Source organism: Thermobia domestica, chromosome 5, assembly GCF_964235325.1.
Source record: "Thermobia domestica chromosome 5, izTheDome1.hap1.1, whole genome shotgun sequence".
Classification (NCBI taxonomy): domain Eukaryota; kingdom Metazoa; phylum Arthropoda; class Insecta; order Zygentoma; family Lepismatidae; genus Thermobia; species Thermobia domestica.
Window position 1 is genome coordinate 59,792,675 of NC_137458.1, and position 24,682 is coordinate 59,817,356.

A 24,682-nucleotide genomic window follows, 5' to 3' on the forward strand; every position below is an offset into this window, starting at 1 on the left:
CGTATCACAACTTTACAGGAGAGCAGAGGAAGAATTAATAATGCTATCATATAGTAAGCTTTAGTAACAAGATCGTATAGACACAAATGGATGTAACTGTGAGTACTACAACTTGGATTTAACGAAAGCTGTTTAGATATTCAGTGGTTTGCAGGGTTGTATAAGACACAAAATGATAAGACACAATACAATTTTTCATACCTCAGCTTCCAGTAGCTAGATACATGCAATTTCTGGTTAGACACTGAAACTGCTGTCGGGTTTTAATACATGACGTATTGCAGGATACATTGTATTGCTTTGCATTACTTGTTTGTTTGTAGACAGCTACTAGCTTAGTGTTCTGAAAGGTTGTGTATAAACTGGAGATAGCCAATTCCGGAATTATTACTTTCCAAACTCCCGAAAGTAAAACCGGCCAAATTCCGGAATTCGGAAAATTCCGATTTTGGAATAATTCCGGAATTTTGAAATTTCTGATTTCGTTAACATTCCGGAATTCGGAAAATTCCGATTTTGGAATAATTCCGGAATTCGAAAAAATCCGGAATTTAGAAATTTCTGATTTCGTTAACATTCCGGAATTCGGAAAAATCAGTTTTTTTCGAAATCCGGAGTATTTCTCAATTCGGGATTCTTCCCGAGTTCCGGAATTCTTTTGAATTCCGGAGTTTAACTGAATTCCATAATTTTCCGAAATCCGGAAATTGAAAGTTCCGCTTCCGAAAAATGAATTTATTTTGGGTTATATGAATCGTGGCGGAAATAAGTCTTTGACCAGGTAATGGCGATGCTTTGAAAGAAATAGAGAGTATGAGAATTTAATCTGTCATATTTGTAGTTTCGTGTGGAGAAAAAACAAACTTGTGAACCAACGGTTTAAGAAAATCTCAAGTTATTAATGTAAACTTTGCCGACATCATAAAAGAAATACGAAAGACATTTTGAATCGAACAAATATAACATACAAGTTTGCAAGCGGAGACAAAGAAACCTAACGTAACCAGACTAAAGACGAATCGTTTACCACGTAGCGATCAAGGTCAAGCTGTTTTCGAGGTATAGTTTCGGGTTGAATCGAGTTTGATAATGGCTCGCTCGCTCGTTCAGCTCGTTTTAACTCGTTTTCAAATAATGGCCTGATTAGACTGGAAAGCGAAAGCCATGAGAAATGTAAGCAGTAATGTGGAATACTTTTAGTGTTACTCACGACAGGGGTGCATCTCGTCTCGTAATTTTAGTGCATCATGCATATCGTGGGGCAATTTTAGTGTATCTAGTCTCGTCTAGATAACGAGAAGACAAGAGTTTTTTTTTATTATTACCAGACAGCCTCAAATGTAATCACCAATATAATTATATACTGTAGTTCTTAAAATCAAGGCTGAGATCTGCATGGTCGAATTCTTGAGCCCAAGCAGAAGACCAACTCAGGTGTTGATATCAACTGGCTCGGCTCGTATCAACTGAGCGAACAGCTCGAGCTTTCTCAGTTGGGATGGGTCACCTACTCGGCTCATGTGAACCGGTTTGAGCCAGCTAAGTTGAAACTAGTCCATCGGCACGTTTCGATTCAGCTCAACTAAGCCGATGGCTCAAATCGGCTCGGTTGGGTGAGCTGTTGGCTCGGCTCACTTCTCGGTTCGTTTCGATAGTGAATGAGCTGTAAGCAAAGCCGCTCGAGCCGTTGAAAAGCCTAAACCCGGTCCCAGCTGTTTTGAACATGTTTGGCTGAAGCCTATAACTTTTAACAATTTTTGGCTCGAGCCCGAATACTTGCCCCTTCGGAACTCAAACCCAGAATGTGACCGATGTCCTTCCCTCCTGAAGACTTCTCGACGACTGAGATCGACAGTCAATTAGCTTTTACTATTCAGATACAAACCGTATATCTTTTAAAGATTATACACGCTGTTGATATAATAATAATAATAATAATAATAATAATAATAATAATAATAATAATAATAATAATAATAATAATAATAATAATAATAATAATAATAATAGTTTTAAACTTGCCGTTGAAATTTGGCAAAACTTACTTAAAAGTAGAGATTTCGGGGAAAGGGTTCCGTCATCAAGACACACCTCTGCAACTACCAACATTTTAAACTACAACTTACATTGAAGTTTCATGTAGAAAGTATTCTACTGTATGTTTTAAGGAAAATAGCTGTAATAAATATAAATGAATATCACGCAACAGTAAGGCATATAATAAACTAATTTTTAGGATATGCAGAGATAAATATACAAGCTTTGCTACAAAATACCTACACAGAGCATAATTCAATCACCTCTGAAATATAATGTAACGAAATAGCCTATAAGATTCAATCTACAGAGCAATTGTTACTTAAAGGATGGACATACACTATTTCGAGAGTCGAGACAAGACGGGAAATGTTTACGATACTTTTCGTCTCGTCTCGATCCTCGTATCCAAAGAGAGACGAAAATTTTGAGTTAGCCTTGACCCGTCTCGAATGTAAAATGTTAATTCTCATGTTAGTTTATTTGTTTTAGAAACGAGATGAGAAACTCCTCTTCTCGTGACCAACATTAAACCAAACCGAAATATTCTTTCCAAATGTCACGTTTCTGCTTGTAATCGTATGACCTGGGCGATAATTAGCTCCTAGCTTTTAATCTTCTACGAGATCATAATAATTATTATTAGTTTATTATTATTACTATTATTATTACCGAAGATTTGATAGTTCAAGTATTGAAACATCCGAGTATTCAAATATCTGAATATAATAAAACGTATGTTATCGCCGATCAATCGCCATCAAAAATCCTAAAGTAAAAAAAAAAAAATTACAATGTACATTCGCACAAGCACCTTGACAACTAAACCGCGATCGCTACGCGGTAAACGATTCGTCTTTAGTCTGGTTACGTTAGATTTCTTTGTCCTCGCTTGCAAACTTGTATTTTATATTTCTTCGATTCAAAATGTCTTTCGTATTTCCTTTATGAAGTCGGAAAAGTTTACATTAATAACTTGAGTTGTTCTTAAACCGTTGGTTCACAAGTTTGTTTTTTCTCCACACGAAACTACAAATATGACAGATTAAATTCTCATACTCCCCATTTCTTTCAAAGCATCGCCATTACCTGGTCAAAGACTTATTTCCGCCACGATTCATATTAACCAAAATAAATTCATTTTTCGGTAGCGGAAATTTCACTTTTCGGATTTCGGAAAATTATGGAATTCAGTTAAACTCCGGAATTCAAAAGAATTCCGGAACTCGGAAACAATCCGGAATTTAGAAAATTCCATAATTTGGAAAAAACTCCGGATTTCGAAAAATATCCGGACTTTTCCGAATTCTGGAATGTTAACGAAATCAGAAATTTCTAAATTCCGGAATTATTCCAAAATCGGAATTTTCCGAATTCCGCAATTTGGCCGGTTTTACTTTCGGGAGTCCGGAAAGTAATAATTCCGGAATTGACTATCCCTAGTTTATATACAACCTTTCAGAACACTAAGCTAGTAGCTGTCTACAAACAAACAAGTAATGCAAAGCAATACAATGTATCCTGCAATACGTCATGTATTAAAACCCGACAGCAGTTTCAGTATCTAACCAGAAATTGCATGTATCTAGCTACTGGAAGCTGAGGTATGAAAAATTGTATTGTGTCTTATCATTTTGTGTCTTATACAACCCTGCAAACCACTGAATATCTAAACAGCTTTCGTTAAATCCAAGTTGTAGTACTCACAGTTACATCCATTTGTGTCTATACGATCTTGTTACTAAAGCTTACTATATGATAGCATTATTAATTCTTCCTCTGCTCTCCTGTAAAGTTGTGATACGATCTACTACGGAATAAAGAACCAATTATCAATTTAACCAAGTTGTTGTATTACTACACATCTGCTTCCGCCTCTGTCAATCTCGTTGACGCGACATATTTGCTTTTTTATACCCTTTTCTTCGTTTACTGAACTAAACTGTAACGATTCTGAAATATACTACTGCGCATGCCTCGTAGATATATATTTCTGATGGCAATAGTTTCCGTTTTGTCCAAGGAATATTCTTTTTCTTATTCCTAGCATGACCCTTTTATTACATTATATGAAGAGCATGTAGGTCTAAATACTTCATGTATTACATAATATGTAGGTTTAACTCTTCCAGCAAAGAAGGAACATGTGATCATAGTATACAACCCACAGAAGTGATAGCTGGAATACAGTGGTAGTAATCCCTAACGACACCGAGAATGAACAGTGCCCTCGCCGCTGGTCTAGTGGCTAGCACGTGCGCCTTTGGTGTATGGTGTCCCGGGTTCGATTCCCGGCGGGAGAGCATCTATGATTTTTAACTGTCCTTGATGTTTCTGTGTTCGTGTCCCTGTCGTTATAAGTTATTAGAAAAAGCAAGTTAAACGAGTGAAGCAAGTAAAATTAGCAATAAGTAAGTTACTGAAACACGTTCGGTGAATCAGTTAAAAAAATGTGGACAAAGCACTGGCTTTTCGCGCCGTCCATGCGAGTTCGAATCTATCTCGGCTTGATATTTTATCCATTTGAGAGAAAGTATTTTTTCTTTTCGCTACATGTAGACACTCTTTTCGTATTTTTCGCTGTCGTTCACAGTTAAAGTAACTGACTATTCTTATTCTTTCTACGAATGATGGATCTTCTCTTTGGCTTCATGTCAAACATGCACATGTAATGAAAAGACGCTGTCGATAATAATAATATGAAATATTACTAGCTAACTCGTGTGTGTATTTCGACAATATATTTTTTTATTATTATGTGGAAATAAGTAAGGCTGGCTGACGCCCCCCCCCCCCTATTTTTTTCGATGCGCCTTATGGGTGCACGGTGTCCAACTTTGGTGCCATCTCACTATCACCTCCTGTTCTCTCGATATAAGTTATCGACATTTTGCCTAAAGAGGGCTCTGCCGTGGCTCCATGACTACCCACGAAAATGACTCTTCGTTCATTTTGCATTGAAATCATTTATTTTTCTGAGTACTGTGAGTGCATATGTCCAACGTTGCTTCCATCACTCTACAGTTTCTCGTTCTCTCGATATAAATTGCTAATATTTTGATGGTAAGGGAGATATGGCGTTACAATCATTACGTTTGAAGAAGAATTGAGGAAGATATTGCCCTGCCACAAGCAACACCTATTATTATTATTATTATTATTATTATTATTATTATTATTATTATTATTATTATTATTATTATTATTATTATTTTACATACCACTAATGTTTCCTACCTTTATTTGCAATGCAATGTGTTGCTAAAAAGCAAATCAAATAACACTCCTCGCCATTCAGGCTCCCGAACTCGAAATACATGATTTACAGTTCTCTGTGTAAGGGGAAAGCACATTCATTATATTATTCTTTCAAATAACACGTTTCACAAGTTACTTCACTTTCAATGTGTATTTTCATATCATCACTAACAATCATCTTGTTCCGATATGAAAATAATCCCCTTCTGCAAAAAAAAAAAAAAGGCTAACCCTAGGCAAAGGGCGTGAACCTTCTTTATGCGATTAATTGGATCCAATATTTCAATAAGTCTCTGCACACAAATATTTCAGTAAAAGAGGAAGAGTTATTCAAACTTTCTGAATACCTATTTATGGGCGAAATTTGGTTCCCTTGGAACTTTTTAAGAGTTTGAAGGGCCGCCATTTGGAACATTTTCATCTGATTATTCTGGTTAACGGACTCATCAAGATATTTCAACAATTAATGTTTGTGCCAATTTTCGTCTCAATCCGCTGAAAATAGGGTGGTTATGGCATTCACAAATAGCGTTATATATATACACAGATAGATAGATAAATAGACACACAGAGGGAGAGAGAAAAAGTGTTTTGCTCCCTTCTCGCATTTATGGTGCGTCAGAGCTAATCCGGGCCCCTTTGCAAAACGTATTGACCAGCCTAACCTAAACACAAACCTCTTACTTGCTAACGTAGAAACGTGGTCGGGAGGTGTAAGGCATATAGAAATCGTATTTTTGATAACCATGAGTATGGCCCACTTCCATGTCTTTCTTTTTACTTTTTGCAGCTACATCGGAACGTTCAATTTTTATTCTTCACTAATTGCAAATGGCGTTTACATTCAAAATATGAGGAATTTTGGTGGCATTTGTTCGGATATTCTTCTTTTGAAATGAAGAAAAGAATAAAGCAAAACCAAAGACAAAAAGTATTATCAGTACTAAACATTACCAATAATAATTGCTACGAAAAACTAAATACGACCTCTTTTACCATCTCTCATGAGCTGCATGTATTATTAACAAAAATTTTTAAAAATGTCCTCGCCGAAGATTCGAACTGGTGACCTTTGCATTTGTAAGCCATCACCTTAACCACTACACCAAGATCATGCCATGGTGAACACTTAGTTGTCGGCGTATTTGTTGTATTTGTGTTTTATGTTCCCACTTCAACAATTTTTACTCTTTTTTCTAAGTTTAACATCTGTTTCTGGCTTTCTGTTTCGGTGTCGTCCTTTATTTACACTATGCACTATTCGTATTCACAGCTTGTGCCACTCTGCAATGTCTTATTCAGATTAAACTTTTCTTTTTGCCCCTCAGTAAACATTTGATTGATTTAATTCTCATACTCTCCACGGATAGAGCGCAGGAATGCCAGACTCGAAAAATAGGTGTACATTTACTTTCCTGACAGATAATACTCATATATCTGCATGTCTGAAGTGGACCTTTTATAGCTCAAAATTCAAGTCCCTTAAAATAACGATGGCTGTGTTTCTGCGTCTTCTCATATTCGCAGTCGTTTCGAAGATACACTTTGTGGCAACTGACTTTATGGCCACAAAATGTAAACCTCCGCCATTTAGATGGAGTCAAAATAGGAACTTGAAACTGTTGGCAAAATATTTCTCTTTTCCAGACCTTTCCAACGGTATATCACTCGACTCCCTTTGCCACTTAAAATCTTCAAGTTTACTCCCGTACCCCTATTTGAGGGTTCCGGGGTGCAGCTTTTATAGCCCAAAATTCAAGTCCCTTATAATAACGATGGACGTGTTTTTGTCTTTTCTCATATTCGCAGGCGTTTCGAAGATACAGGGTGTGGCAAATTTTAAATGAAATACTCCGTATATTTAAATATTTTCGAAAATTACAACAGCAAAGTAAAGCATGTATGAGTCGATTCAAACTTGTACCGCAGCTTTGTTGTACCAGGTTTCTGTTCAAAAGTTCTTTTGCCTTGATATTTTTTAACGTTTACATCGATTACTTTTACTTTTCATCGTTTTTAACGTTTTACAATACTACTTGAAATAATTTCATAATTTCAAAGTTGATAAATAATTAATTCCAAATGCATTTTTCTCAAATGAGTTGTGCTCAACCCTGTGTTGTAGAATAATGATCTTAGTGTATCTGTATTAAAAGCAAATATATGTATAATGTCAATTGGTACACATGATAAAATCAGTTGGTGAGATAAAAGGAATAGAGAGAAGAGTGTCTGCTCCTGGGACCAGTGTAATGCCCCAGTATTCTGAATCTATACCGTGCATTACATATATTGTAATTTATGTTTTGTAGTTAAATTTTGTTTATTTGTATTTCTAAAAATAAGTTCAATTTAAAATTTTAATTATGTTTAGTGTTAAATATTTAGATGTGGGCAATGAGTTGTGTAGCCCGTATCATCCCTAGAAACAAAGAAAAAAGAAGAAGAAAATGCATTAAATTAATGATTATCTGTTTTGATCTGAAAAGGTTTTGAACGTCTGAAAGGAAAGAGAAAACTTGCTGAAGATAATTTCAAATGATTCTCGACTCTTATATCATAAAAGTGCGGAAAAATATAATAAAATAGTTCCTGAAGAAGCTAACAGGTAATTTGATAATTACTTTAAAAAATATTATTTATTTTGAATGTGGAAAGGAAAATAAAGAATGGCTATGAGCTAAGTAATCTTTGCTCGGGAAGCTAATCTTCCCGAAGTTTCATGTTCCTTCCACCTGATAATATGCACTCTTGATTTATATACAGGTATAATGACAAAATGTTAGTAATCAATGATTGGCCTCACAATTCAAAATTTCTTATAATTATTGAATATGCATATGGTACTTAAATTTACATAGGCTATTCATAAATTGGCTGCATATTCTTGTAATGAAGCAATGTGTTCGTAGATGTAGTAATGGTTTGGAAATATATCCTTTAGATATTCATCAGCAGGAAGATGTCATTATGACGTTTGTATTAAAAATATAATCCCTGGTACTAAAATGTTGATTTCTTTTTTCCTGAAAAGGAAAATGATTTGATAATTAATGTATATAAAAATGAAGCTACGTGGTAAAAAGGTAGTAAAAGTAAAGTAAAATAATAAAGAAAATGTGTTAATAAGAATTAAGGGAATATAAGTATATACAAATAAAAGAAAATAGGATATAGTATACAAGAAGCTGCATCAGTTCCCGAAGGAGCAGGACGCTCATACTTTTAGGGATTATTCATTGAGTATGTACGAACTTACAAAGGGAGTAACAAAGCGACTTTTATTTATTTATCGGCTGATACGAAAATAAAAAAGAACGTACCTGTACTTTATATCTGCATGTGTAGGGCCCTTGTACTTTATCTATGACTATGTGTGTGTTAGGAGGGGGATATAACGCATATCGCATGTCTTGTGCACATGGATACTTCTTACTATTGCACTACGTAGAAAATTTATGGTATTTCATGTAGAAGTGGTAAAAGAACACAGAAGAAACGCAGATCAGGGGGTTCTCATGTATACTATTACCAGAAAATAAATTGAATGAGGTTTTGGATATAGGGATAAGATTTTAACAAGTACCGGGATCACTTCGTTACTGTTGATACGTCTGCCACGTTTAATACATCCGTGAACCTGAAATATCAGAAAACAGCCAGCTTTGTAGCTTACTAGATATTTAGAAAGACAAGCTATGCAACAATTGCACAAAAGGTCAACTAAAATACATTAGAATGATAAGTACAAATAGAAATCATATATATATATATATATATATATATATATATATATATATATATATATATATATATATATATATATATATATATATATATACCATCAATCCTAACAAACTTATTTGGGAATTAATATTTACTCTTTTAATATTTATCTGCAAACCTACTAGATACTTACCTTTTGGAAATTCCTTACCTGGATTTATGCTAAATACTTACCTTATGTGAATCAACCTTAGTCTATTTGAAATTCGTCTGGAACTTACTTCATTAGTTTCTATCTGAACTTATCCTTTTAAAATCAAATCTAACCTACTGCTACTTGGAATTGATAATACTTACCTGAACCTTACCTGAATTCTGTAGGCAAATAATAATTATATGTAACAACACTCATTCACGGAGATGTAGAATATAAAAATTTGGAAGTTCATCTGAGTATGTGAACACTATTGTGTAAACATTTGTAAAACAATTGATCAATTGCATATGTTGATAGAATCAATAATGTATTGTTTTGGAAAACATCACTATTTGTGTGTACAATTCTGTAGATTTTATTATTAACTTTGTTCATAAATTCATTATGTCATGTCTTCTTTTCAGCATTTTTATATGGCATTGTAAATTTTCTGGGGGTATGTTTAGTACAAGGGGCCCAGAAGCACGTAAATGACACAAAATTTACAGGAGAAATGAATGATGCAAGTATTTAGACGTAACATAACGTAACCAAATCTAACCTAACCTAACATAAACTAACGTAAGCTAACCTGAACTGACCTAAACTATCGTAATATTAGTAGAAATAAGCGAAATTCTATCATTTTTTGGAAAATTAGGAGGGACTCTTACACTAATATAACATAAACTAAACTAACCTAACGTAACCTAAACTAACCTAACCTAACTTAAACTAACCAATCCTACCCTAATCTAACCGAATGTGAACAGAAATTACCAAAATTGTAACACTTTTTAGAGAAAAGAGCTGGACCCCTTCTGCTAAACATAGGCCATTTTCTGTTTCGTGTGATCTTGCATGTTTGCCACGAACCAACCGAACGTACTTTTCTTCTCGATTCCGCAAGTCGAGATGGCGACGTCAACTGGGCCACAGGTTAAGTTCTTCGTGGTTTTCAGGAAAATGGAGAACTTCACCAAAGAACTTCAATATCGTTGTGCGAGGTTTGTACAATAACATCTGGACACATTTGTTATTTCTGGTGCAGTAAAACAATTGAAGGAAAATAAGTAAATTTTATGGTATATATATGGACAGAGTTTTAAGATAATAAATGTTATAAAATGGATCATTACACCAGGAAGGCTTCCTTGATAAAACGATATCTGTTGTAATACGCCCTTCTCTATTTCAACTTCAACTGCAGTAACTGCATTAACAAGTTGGTAGAATATTAACGAAATTACTTGCTAGTGAGACGTGCTTACACAGTATATCTTCTTGAATAAGTCATATGCATGAATTTTGGCACGAAAAAAATATGAAGTAGAATGAAGAAAAATGTATTATCCCAGGCTTTGTTCCTTATAGCCTAAGGAACCGCGTGAAAAACAGAAGTGAAACATTGTGAAGGCTTTGGTAGAACGAAATTAATAGGAAAGAACTGGATATAAAAAAAATCCATACAAAATTAAACACTACAGGCTCTCATCGTCATGGATTACATATATCGAGGTGAGGTTCTGCCACTGTGTCATCATGCCCTTATCGTAAACTATGAGGGTCATTAGTTCATACCACGATAAAGTCAGTCCATAATTACACACTAAATGAGTGCTTTTTTCCGCCACGATCGGACACAGCTGACTTTTCAAAAGGATGTGCAGGCGCTGGCTGTTAATTCATCACTTGAACTCCAGACAACAACTCCTCTACTTCTACTAAAATAATATATATCCGGTGGGTTTTTTGAGGTGTTTTTTTTTCGAGTTTGACCCACCTGAAGAAACCTACCAGGGTATTTGAATTTTTTTACTAGCATATTATTGGAATAACAAAGCTGTATAACATTGATTTCTTTTTAACGAGATTTTGAAATTTTGTTGGATGAATTAGATTAGATATTTTCACATGGGTGTACCCACGGGGGAATAATGGGGTCAGGCCCCCCCAAGTGGAATTCGACTGTTAAGTCCTTATTTAAACATGTTTATTAAAGCAAATGACAAATACTTATAATAGAACAAATGGAAGCATCCACTTATCACATGTGAAGAATGAGGTTTAAATGAATATAAAACCGGAAATTTGATTATTGTAAAAATTGTCAGTCTTTTCCATTTTAGAAATGGAATTATCGAGAATGTTGCACCACAAGTTTCCTTATTTGTTATTATTTGTTTATATTTTGAACTTCACGCCTCCGACTTAAAGCGTATACTCACATTAAACATTTTCTGAATAAATTTTACTGGAAATTGTACCCTTTAGGAGTCGAAGTTTTGAAAAGGCTGAAACACGTTTCCGATTAATTGCAATTAGAAGTTTATGTTTCAGACTTCTTACCTCCAGCTTTTAACAAGTACTCACATAAAGGTTTGTGTGTAAAGAATCGGAAATTTGAATGTTATAGGAAAGGTTCTCTTTCCCATTAGAAGCTGAATTGTCAAAACATGTATTCTTTGATTTTCAACTAGCATATATTACCGGCTTCGCTGGGTTGAAATAAATAATTTAAATGCACATTTTTGTATCTCATGTATTTTATTGCCATTAATTTTTTATTGTTTATTGTAGCAAGCATGTTTACACAGTATTTGTTAATGTTTGGGAACGTTATGATGTAGTAACAATCTGCGGGCCATGGCATCGGAAGTGTCACCGTTCATCTCAGCGAAACCAAAAAATGTGGATTCAGCACTAATATCGGTCATGACTTTTAAATATCTCTCCCTCCCTCTCCCCCTCCCCCCAAGTTGCGGGTTTGGATTTGGATATAAAAAGGATCAAAAATATCACTGTTCATCTAAGCGACCCAGAATACTATAAATTCGACACTAATGGCGAACATGAATTTCATTAAATGAGTAAATAAGTTTTCAACTGAAGATTTTTTTTGCAAGAAGTAACTCGTTACAGACATACTGGAGGAAAGTATCTATTTTCAGAATTAGTTTCTTTTTTTACTACTTCCACATTCAAACGCGGAAATGAAGCATGTGTTCAATCAGCTGAATAAAGTCAAAACAGGCTCAGGAACAGGTTGAAAACAAAAACACTTTCTTTAACGTTAATAGTGAGATTTGTGTTGCACCGTGTGTAGAACTATTATTCTCTATACCAAATTTCATCCACAGTTTTGCAACTAGTTGAAACAAAAGTAGAGTACAAACAACCGAAACAAAAGAAGCTTCGCCTCAACGTGAAGGAGAAGATCAAATTTATCTCTGTGAGGGGAGTTCTCTCTTATTATATATTATTATGTTATTATAGGATTCGGATTTATTTATCTTTGTCTCAGTGTGGAAGCTTGGTTTCTTTTAGCCATTCCTGGCCATTTTTAGCTATTGATTTTAGAAACTTTTTCTCGTTGAGTGTTGGCAACACTAATCACAGCACGCATGGCCTGGTGCAGGCTCAGTGTGCTTTGAGGCGAAGGTTTTAACATCAGGCTCCTACACACACGTTAGTTTTTGAAGTGGTACCGTGATTTTGTGGGTCGTGATATAATCCAGTCCATTTCATCAGATATCAGAGAGTGTGTAGCAACAATAGGAAAATCGTATTGAAGTCTGCATCGCCACTTGTGGAGCCCATATTCAATGTCTATGAGATATAGTAAAAAATATTTGTTGTTGTTGTTGTTTTTTTTTCAAATGTGACCAATTTCATTTAAATACGATTACCCCAAGTGACGTAATACCACTTTAAAGCATGATACAGTAGTAGTTTTATGGAAACGCTGAATCTCATACTAAAGATTAGTAAAATACTATAGTGAATGAAAGTTTGCTAATTTACTGCAACCGATCTAAAAATGATAGGAAAATATTATTAATCTTTTTTTTAAAAAAAAAAAAAAAAAAAGCGGAAAGTTGCATGTTGATCATTTGTCATAAAGAAAAGAATGAATGAAAATTTGATTTGATTTGCTGGTAGACTAAATCAAGAATACAATTTGACCTCAGTATGCTATTTGTGTGTCAATATCTAAATTGGGAGCGTGGAATGGGATGACCTTAGAACATAATCTTAAAGAAGAGTCCTCATTATTCTATCAGTAACAACATGATCATAGCAGCCAACAACATGATCATAGAAGAAAATCTGCTGAATGTGTCCGAGACCTTATTACAGTCTATTAAGAAATAGTAAGCTTATCGCATTAAGTTTCAAACTGTCTTGTTGAACAGCACTGTTCTACAAGCGTTGATTCCCATCTGCCTTTCATCAAAATAACCGTTGCTGCATGAAACATGACAGGAATATTGAGTATCCGGAAGAAGACAACGAAAGGAACGTGTTGGTCATCTTCAAATACTCAAAGAGGAAGAAGTTTGTTTCTCCCTCGCCAGATATAGTTGGAATACATTGCCAAGGTAGTTTGCAAAACAATATATATATATATATATATATATATATATAATGCTTGTGTGTGTGTACGTAAATTGGCTCCAGTTATATGAATATTTAATTTGAAATTAAATTCCAATGTGTAAGTAAGAAAGGTATATGAAAGGAAATATACTATGGATATAATGAAATTAAAGTTTTCAAATTCACTAATTCCTTCGATCCGTTCATTTCTGTAAGTAATTAAATAACGGATTTACACGCTTCTTGGTCCCTAAAGGCCAAAAAACTGATTTTTAAAAACCCGTTTGTCCTGACCTAGTACATACACTCGCCTAGAAACCACACTGTCTCGCCATCCGCACCAAAGAACTTTCCTTACATGGTTTTTGAATTTTCTTCCTTGAACTGAAGGAAAATAATTTAGTGGAGGATGAAAGTTATTATTACTATTACTATTACTATTATTATTATTATTATTATTATTATTATTATTATTATTATTATTATTATTATTATTATTATTATTATTATTATTATTATTATTATACATTTAACGATTGTCTTCTGTAGGCTAAAGCAGAAATCGAGAAATAGATAAGTAATGATAAGGAAAGAATGGTACTCTCGAAGAAATACAGTATATATTTTCAAAAATACGTAGGAAATATCCCATGCTCCCAAGCCTAAGAGTTTCAGAAGATACTGCAATATAGATGGCGTATTCTAAACAATACCTTAACCGGTTTTTGTTTCATCCTCTGATTACACTAGTCAACACTGGTTTTGATACATAAAAAGTGTACCTAAATTAACAAATATGCAAGATCTAAAATCAGAAAGTGTCCATCACATCAGGATTAAAAATTTGTATCTACATGAAATATGACATTTGAGCGATTTGCTATAATGCTGACAGGTAAAATAAATGAGTTTCATTTAGGTAAAACTAAACAGGTAAAACACAGTGTGAAGCTGCGGCAAACTTCCAAACTCTGGGATGGGGTTTATTTATATATAAAATAAGAAAGTTTTCTCTTCTGGGTGGCGATTGCCCGCCCTTGATCCGCCCTTGGTTGTAATAGAGGAATAAGATCAAAGATAGAGCCTGTTTATCGAACGCTGAACTTATATTAAAGAGCCATTACTCGTACTGTTTTTTTCTCTATGAAGAAACACTTTTGCTATTTTTGGGATTTTAAATGTAAATTTTAGGCTTTCAGTCAAGAAGTTACTCTATCATCACTATTTATCCTAGGATCATGGTTTCTACCTCATTCTTCTCCTCGAAATAAAGCAATCATCCTAATGGTACATATAACTGCAAAGGGGAATTCAAGGAAAATGAGGATTTTTTTCTTAAAAAAAAAAAACAACTTTGCCAAAAGTTTAGGCCTCTCTTGACCGGCCGTGAGCTAACATACAGATCTCAAAATCACGACGACATATTATATATGTTTTCTTGGATCCCATAAAACCTTTTAAACACAATTTCCGAGAGAACAAAATAAGCCTTTCGGGTTGTACTCTTGAAGGTCAAACAGATGGCGTCATGACTCCCACCAACTTGACGAGCTCCTTCTCAAAACACATATAACCTGTTTCGCAATGCATGTACGACTTAACAATAAACAAAAATCCAGCAGTAATAGATATTAAATGGGCATTTTAAAACAATATACACGTACAGTATATATATATATATATATATATATATATATATATATATATATATGGAACAGTCGGTTGCATTAGAGAAATGAAATTAAAGGAGAAACGTAATCTTGCGGTACTTAATCCATAAAAAAAACTGCTTGTCGCTATTTAATTTAATTTTGTCACTTACGAAAGTAGAAATCATAGTTTTCCACTACTTCCAGTTTGAAGAGATAGATGAAAGTCAGGACCAAAAGTAATTTTTGGGACGCTGAATCCATGGCAGGAAACATATTTTCACTATCTCTTACAGTTTTTGTTCTATGGAAATAAGTATTGAAACCAGAAATATTAGTAAATTAAAACCACTTCCGGTTTTAGTGGTGTATCGGGTGGTAATGGTATGTTGTCCTGAGGTGCTGAATCGATTGAAAAAATCTGCTTATCGCTATTTATTACCGTTTTGTTCTATGGCGATAGATTTTGAAATTGGAAATGGATAATTTTACTACTTCCGGTTTGAATAGAGGGCTTTTGCATAAGAGATTAAATCTATTCTTGGGACGCTGAATCGATTGCAAAAGACCGCTTCTGGATCTCTAGCAGATTTTGTTCTGATATCTGTTGACAGACAGACGAATAAACGGACATAGCCGTTTACAGTATAAATTAAAACTCTATTAAAGAAAGAAAAGTATTTGGCATAACAATAATCTGCCCTAGACCCTAAAACTACTGTCACGATTACTACATGTTGTTTAACCAATTTTATCGGCTTTTCGAACAACAATATGAAGAATATTGAGAACCCCAACCTCTCATTGCCATTTAGATGTGTTGAAAATACTTTGCAGTCCGCAATGCTCTATCCATGTAAGAAGACATTCCCATAATTTTTCTGCTTACTTATTGAAATTTAGCATCCTTTTTCAGCATTGTAACTATATGAGATTCAAGGTGGAAATTTTCAACGTTTTTTCAGCGACAATCGAACCTAGAACCATGTCTTGCAAATGCGAGCGCGATAACCATCAGATCAGCGTGTAGGGCATTAGTAGTGGTATCTCACTATAAGTGTACTACACTGCAATAATAGCAGACTATAAAGGCGTAAAATTGTAGTACAAGTGGGTGGTTCGCCACCTCTAAAGATACTGGATCTTTGTTAGAAATGAATTAGAAATAGTGAACTGGTTACTTTCTGTGAAGAGCCTTTCTTTCTTCCTATGGCGCAAAGCCTAGGGCAACTGTTCCATTTGTCCTATCCACGGGACGGTACTAGCAAGGCTGAAACTCCCGGGAGTTTAAATAACTCTACAGCTTAAAAAATCCTGAAGTTCAGAAACGTAAGCTCATTAATTGAGTCACTCCTATGGCAGGATTATTAATACCCACATTCTTAAGATTTAACTTCATATTATTCTCTCACCTTCTTCATAGTAACTCAAAAAGTTTTTCTTGAGATTCCCAAGCTGCAAGTTCTTGGACAGATACGGTAATGATTTCCCGTGGCTTTTTTACTGATCAAGAATGCATTTTTTGCCGATTCTCCACTAGTTTTTGCCGTTGCATGCTGCTATTCCAGGCGTACTTACACCGGGATCTTCACTGTGAGGATTTTCTATAGGTTAAAGTATCTTTGCCCCGAACTCGCTTCTAAGAGACATGTGCTATGTTCTAACACACCCAACCCAGATGTGTCGCATAAATAGAAATTTAATTCTTAAAGCTGTTATTATGTGTCATTTTATTTATGCTTTTCAGATAATTCCAATGAGGTAAGTAGGGCATTACTTGGAACTGATTACCACACGGAAAACGTGGAAAACGGACGTTCATAAAGATGATGCCGTGGAATATCTGTAATGTGCTTCGTGGAACAAATTGTATGCTTGTTAAACTCTGGTGAATTATGCTTTAAAAATAGTTGAGCTGATTTTGAGTTTAACGTCCCTTTCAGCAGCGAGGCTATATGCGACGGGACCTATTGATTAATGTGGAATCAGAACCACGAGCTCCCGCCGGAAATCGAACCCGGGCCTCCCACACCCAAGGCACACACGCTAACCGCTTAGCCACGAAGAAACTTCGTATTCAGCTCGCGCCAAGTGAACTTCGTAGTAGACAAACAAGTTTAATGGGTTCTCCCGTTTCCTCCCACTTTCTTCATTCCACCATTTCATTCATTTCTCATCATCACCGTCTCTCATTTAGCCTTGTTGGCATAAAAGTGAAAGATAAAACTTTCAATTCCAAACCATCGTATTGTTTTCAAATTTCTTTGACCAGAAGTCGAATCCGATATCGCGTTCTTCATAGACGCATGTACTAGCCACTAGACCAAACTGAAATGAAATGAAACTTTCAGTTTAACGTCCCAATTATGCCCGTTAGGCTAAGGGAGTCGGATGATTAAAGGAAATAAATGATGGTAGAAGAATTGGTGCGATGTAAATGTGGGAGGAAACAGAAGTACCCGGAGAAAACGCACGAACACGATGTTGTACATCACAAACTTACTTGGCCGGAATCGAACCAGGGACCGCTCACACCAGAGGTAAGCGCTCAACCACTGAGCCACCGTGCCTCTCTACCTACTAGACCAGCTGGGAGGATCGAAATTATTAGTGGTATAAAGATTTTAAATAGTGTTGCCCACGGGACTAGATTTGAGGCCGTTTTGTCTTGAAAAGATGTTGTGTAGTTGCTTTCTTATCTCGAAAAGGATGGTATATTTGTTTCCAATGGAAGATATATATATATATATATATATATATATATATATATATATATATATATATATATATATATATATATATATATATATATATATATATATGTCTCGTCTCGTATCTCGTCACGATATTCTGTCTCGTCTCGTCTCGTGGACAAACACTAATTGTGAAGGAAAAGCAGAACTCCGAAAACCCACGGACTCTTTACTAACAACGAACGTGACCTAGGGTCGAACCAGAAGTCCTTTACACCACAGGTGAGAGCTCTCCGTTTGATTTGTTGGCTAATTAGAGTGTAGAGTTTCCTTCAGCAGCGAGGCTATGTAAGATGTGAGCTTCCAACTTGACGTGGGTTCCGAACTCCATGAATTCCCACCGGGTATCGAATCCAAGTCTCCCGCGTTAGGTACGCGTACGCAAACCATATAACCACAGGGGCCACAGCTTTCCATTTAAGATTTCGCGCTCCACCATTTTGAATCAAGACACGCTTTCCGATCAGAAGAATAAAAAGAAACAAACAAACTGGTGAAAGAAGAAAGTATAAAGTACGAGTCAACAAGATATATTGAGATTTATAAAATATGAGGAGTGATCGAAAATAAGGTTACAACGCCTGTTGTGAAGAGTGTATATATCTATATTATTTCATATAATCAATAGAGCCAGTAGATAGTACATCAGATTATTTAGACATAGCTTCCATGCCGATTGAAGCATTTGCCGCATCGTGGGATTAGTTTGAAAAAATTCTCTTCCGATGAATATCTTGTCCTTGCATGTTCAGCTACGTTGTTACGAAGTGTTTCACCTCCTCGTCTGAAGCGAAGCGACGGCCTCCTACGTGCTTCTTCAAGTGCAGGAAGAGGTGAAATTCGCTTGGAGCGAGGTCCGGGCTATAGAGGATGTGATCGAAAATGCCACAGCGAAACTCCTTCAACAGTGTGGTCGTCTTCTGGGTCGTATGCAGGCGCCCGTTATCGCTGACGAGACATAACTCTATCTCTCTGTAAACCTCTACCAGCTGCCAGTGAATTTCAGTCGCGGTTACATGTTTCGTCCACAGAAATCGAATAACTGAGCGGACTTCTTCACGAGACCAGTTTTTCAAACGAGTCGCCATTTGTGTTTACTTACAATTAATGCCATAGATGGCAAGTGGCTGAAACTCTGCATAGTTGCCAACTCCATGTAATAAAATTACCGCACAATCCTCATTCCTCTAAAACAAACGAAACTAGAGAAATATCGACATTCTAACTTTAGGTTTTGATCCTCCCTCGTACTATAACAAGTTATGAGCAATTGTAGGAGAAAATAAAAGGAAATCTCGAACGTCCCACGCTTATGTCGTTTAAGTTGAACGAAAGCAAATGATTAGAAATAATTAGTAGGAAGAGAATGTAGTAAAAAAACGGGAAAATCTCCGAAAGACACTGACATAATGTTGTCCACCATAAATTACATGGCCTGGAAAGGGATCAGGAACCCCTTGCACCAGAGCTAAGAGCTCTACCGATAAACCGAAGTGTTTCTCAGGAAGCATAGGAAACAATTTTCATGAAAATATTTTATTTCCTATAGGTGTAGTAATGAGTTTGAAGGCAATTTTATTTTTAACCAGGCATTTTAATTTTCTCATGCATATTAGGTCTCTTAAGCAAATCCTGTTGAACAACCCCCAGAAGAGCCCACTTAAACTTACCTGATACAGGAACCGCTGCTAGTGCAACGAAGATAATAATTGAGTGCACCAAAGAAGAAACCATCGTTGAATGGATGGATCCCTTCAAGAGCTTTCCAATCAACTGATAGCAGTCACACACTGTGAGGAGCAACACATAAGAGAAGTCACGTGATTCAGTCTCTCTCTCTCTAGGATAAAACCACAAAAGAGAGCATCCAACACAATGTTGCTTATTATAGGTCTATGCGAGTTTTATATATTATTCATTTCATTCATAAATGGTAATAAACAATAAGCTATATAATTTGAAGATTATATAAATGCAATTCCTGTGTTTTTTCAAATTTCGTTTTATTTTTCTAAATTATTCATAAATTTACGCAATAAATAATTGGTGTGTGTTGTAAGTAATTCTGAGCCGTTAAGAATTCCGAAGGTTCATAGCCACAGAAACGAAACTAGACAGTGAATTCCAATCTACGATAATCCATTCTTAGTCGCCTTCTTATGATTATTGTCCTAAGGGGGCATAATCAGTCCCGCAGAGAAGAGGCCAGGGAAAGACTCTTTAAATAAAGGCACATCAGTGGCGTATACAGAGAAGAATGTGGAAGAACTTTCTTTCAAAACAGAAGAAAACGACAAGAAAAATATCAATTTAGAACACAAGATATACAGAAAATATTAAAACAACCGCTAAAACTTTAATTAATGACCTTTTTAATATAAATTCTTATTTAATGGAATACCAGCAAATAGCTGTAAGCAATTTATTATACAAATACAAATATGTTTTTCATACAGTCCAGAGGATATAGGTTATTTTAGGGGATACGTGCATATAATACGTATAGATAAAAGTGCGTCATTCCATCACCGCTCCCCACCTGTCCCATTAGCAATAAGAGATCAAATTGATAAGCAGATGCAACAACTGTTAGATGCCAAAATCATAACTGAGACACAAACGAGTAATTACTCTTCGCCTCTAATAGCGATCGGACAAACACCGTGTGCGTCGGTTTTCTCTGGGTTCTCCCGTTTCCTCCCACTTTCTTCATTCCACCATTTCATTCATTACTCATTATCACCGTCTCCTTTAGCCTAAGCGGCATAACCGTGGGACGTAAAACTCAAAATTTCATTTCTAATAGCGATCGAAAAACCCAACAGTTCAGATTTCAGACTTGTGTTAAATCTACAGTCATATTATAGTTATACGAAGTATTTAAGCATCCCATTCCAGTCTAAAGACGTTTTAGAGGTTTTAAAAGGGAAAACCCTCATTTTGACTCTGGACATTTCTCAATCGTACTTCCACATCTTATTGCAGCACTAAAAACATGAATTTTGAGGCGAACCGAACCCGCAAAAGCTATAAATTTCTCAGATGCATAATGGGCCACTGCTCAAGTTCCCAATCTTTGGCTATTGTCATTAAAATGCTATTAGAAGGCTTACCAAAACGCATTACCAATTTTGCAGATGACATCGTGATTGATTCATATACGTGGGAACAACAAATCTCAGATTTAGAGCTTTTATTCCAAAAATTACGGAAGCATGACTTTAGAGCCAATCCCAGGAAGACACACTTGCTATATAGAGAACTCCCAGTATTAGGATTCCTTGTCTCCGGAGAAAAAATCAGCATCTCACCGAAAATAGCAAATAAGATGAAGGATTTTAAGAAGGCGACTACTAAGCGAATACTCAAGAGCTTATTAGGTCTTTGCTCTTATCTGCGAAGTCATATTAAGGACTTCACGACCAAGGTAGAACCGTTTCAACAGCTCCTTATTAAAAATGTTAAATTCAAACCGACCGAAAAACATGATGAATTATTTAAGAAGCTGAAAGAAGACATCTTGAATGCTCCATCTACTATTTCGACGAAAAGCTGGAGATAAGCTTTACACTGACGCGACCTTCTCGTAGCTCCTCGTACATGGTATTGGCCTGTTATAACCCCAAACAGACGACGAAAGTATTGTTTTTTATTGCAGCCGTCGCCTTACAACTAGCGAGTCTAAAAGTTCAGTCTGGGAAAAAGAACTATACGCTATTATATATGCTTTACGCAAATTCAGATATTTCCTACTTAATTAGTAAGTTTAAACTGTTTACAGACGCTAAATGTCTTACATCTCTACAAACACATGTAGGCAAAGTAGGAAAATACATACGTTTTAGACTTTTCTTAGCCAACTATAATATTATCATCTGCCATATTGAAGAAAAGAAACGCCCGACCGATATCATCAGCCGCTTAGAACAAAACAGCAATGATACTCCAGAACCCAGGGACCTACATTAGGCAACCGAAGATTTACATGAATACCGTTCCAATTCTTTAGAAGAACCCATTCTTCACATACAGCAACCAGGACCTTTGCAGAACTTACGGGAGGAACAGCGCAAAGATGACTCGTACGCTGATATAATAGCAGTTTTGGAAGGGAAAGAACCGAGAAAAAGTTCTACCACGATAACAGCTAAGTATTCTCGTTTAATAGACAACCTACTGTATCGTACACAAAACATCCAGAACTTGGATTAATTTCTCTTTTGTGTATTCTGAAAAGTTTGGCAGGACCGTGGTTCGAGTCTATTCACAAAGATCCGTCGGCGCCTCATTTCGGGTTTTCGAAGACATATAAGACAGTCCTCAATAAATAATACATGCCAAACATGAAGTCATACTTATCGATTAGATTCAAGATCTGCAGAGTGTCAACTCAAAGAAAATCCCGAAAAAGCCACAAGGAGAACTCCTACATCACCCGCCAGGCCTTATAAGAGAACGATGGATCTTTGACGTTTTAGGGCCGTATCCACATGAAGAAGGGAAACCAAAATACGTTTTAGTTGCCATCGAAGCAAGCACTCGTTATACAGTGACGAAAGCTGTTAACAGCATAACGGCAGATACAATTGAACAATTCTTACTGGAAGAAATCATTTTAAAATTTGGCGCTCTTTCGTTTCCTTCATCTGGACAAACACCTAGTACACAGAGCGAAAAAACTTCAAAAACTAGCAGATACGTATAACTTTCAATTTAAGTTCTGCCCTGCTTTCAATCACCAGAATATGGGATTAGTTGATGTCATGAATAAAACCTTACAGAATTCCTTAAAATTTTTCGTCCATCAAAATCATGAAACATGGCCAAAATTACTAACTCACATTACTTTAAACAGTTTCGTCCAATGAGGAACAAAGAAATCAAGCTTCTTTTTAATGTACGGGTACGAACCTAGGACAATCAGCGATTGCCACTTACAGACTGCTCCTCAGTTACAGCTTGAACGAGACCAACTTGTAAAACTAAGAGAAAAGTACAGCAAAATTTACCAAAGGCACATAAACAGCAAAAGAAATATTTTGATTAAAAGCATAAGCAAGAAAGTGTCTACAATGGAGACAAAGTATCAATTTATTTTCCCTTTCGACGGGTCGTTGAATCATCACAATGAACCGACAGGTACTGGGGACCGGCCACAATACTTTCAAAATTAAATAATAACCTCTACCAAGTTCGCATTGCCAACAATTTCAGTGAAACAGAACAGAATATTTCCATCGACAGAACAAAGCCATATTTTGATGGCGAAGAACACATGCAGGAATAATGATGCAGAACACAACAGTCAGGACGAAAAAAGGAAGAAGAAAAGAGAGAGGTAAACAAGAATAACATGATTCCAGCAGATACGAACCAGCGACACCCACCGCGCACTCTTGATATTTCAGCGGCAGAGAGAAAACGAAAAAAGAACCAAAACATCGAATAGCAGAAAACAAGATATGGAATATGATAGGCTAACTATCTCAAGTGACCAAATCTAGTACGTACCTTAGTATTCCCATTGCAACCGATCTCTTGTCTTTTTTCATTCTTATTATTCCTCACCTCCCTGCATTATGTCATTCGCACAGCCTGCGTACGCAAAATTTCCTTCAATGAACAAAATTGCAAGCTAGCATTTTTCTTTCCGCCTCGAGCGAATGAACTTCACAAGGCCAGCAACATTTTTTTTGCTTCTCCGCCGCGAATCATATCATTATCACTAACATGAACTATATACAGAGTGTTCAGAAATTCAGGATTTTCAGTAGACAAACTTTCTTCCGGCATGACTACGCTTATCATAGTAGTGACTTTAACCATTATATAAGTGTGTTCTGTCATCTATTTCCTACGACTAGTAAGAACTAGACCGATATTAAAAACTTTTCTATAATACATCAAAAGAAGTGCGAACTTCACAAAATATACTACGGACATTGCTATTACTGACCTACTGTACAAATACTAACTATAACCGCCAGAGCTTCGACAGCCTCTCCTTTGATGGAGATGACGTAATATACGGATCCTGCTTAGGTTAGAGGACAAACTGTTAGTGCTTCAACTTAAACTTTAACCTTTATTTGTGTGATAGTGTCTTATGCGGTATCTCAGTGACCAGTGCTTTTAACTTCGATTTTGTGTTCAAGTGTTACAGTGCATTTCCAGTGTATACTGCGACCAATATGCAGATCCCACGTAATGGCAAAAAATAATAATATAACTTATTTTTTTCTACGCCCCGGGGTTGTAAGGTTCCGCATTTCTCCATAACATCCGATAACCATGTGTGTACTACACGTGCCAATAGTAAATAAAAACAACGCAGAAATCGGACCCGAAGAGGTCGCACACATTTGCCAGCAATCGGCAAGACGAAGATCACCGAGTGTAGCCGACACACCAGGATAAAAGAGAGCAGCACGCATCAACAAGCATCAATCTATCCAGTCCCAACTAAAGCCCTAAGCCGCCCGGCGATTGAGTTTACTTTACCCTCTCACGACGCTTGGTCACCGAGAGATACCTATCCTTAAGCCCTAAGACGCACGATCATTGGGTTCCTTTTCTCTCTCACGACGCCCGGTCACCGAGAGAGACACCTAATCGCACAAGCTTAACCCCTCTCACGACGCCCGGTCACCGAGAGGAAACCTCACCTACAAAAGCCCTAAGAC

General features: G+C 36.1%; 1 protein-coding gene across 1 annotated transcript in view; it reads right to left on the bottom strand.

Moving 5' to 3' along the window:
* LOC145685102 (acetylcholine receptor subunit alpha-like 1) overlaps positions 1–19,763 on the bottom strand; it is a 202,919-nt gene extending 183,156 nt beyond the window's left edge. Inside the window, exon 1 of the mRNA XM_081757448.1 lies at positions 19,670–19,763. Within this exon, the coding sequence (XP_081613574.1) occupies positions 19,670–19,733 (64 nt within the window). The 5' untranslated portion in view covers positions 19,734–19,763. The remainder of the gene's footprint in view (positions 1–19,669) is intronic.
* Positions 19,764–24,682: the final 4,919 nt, after the last annotated feature.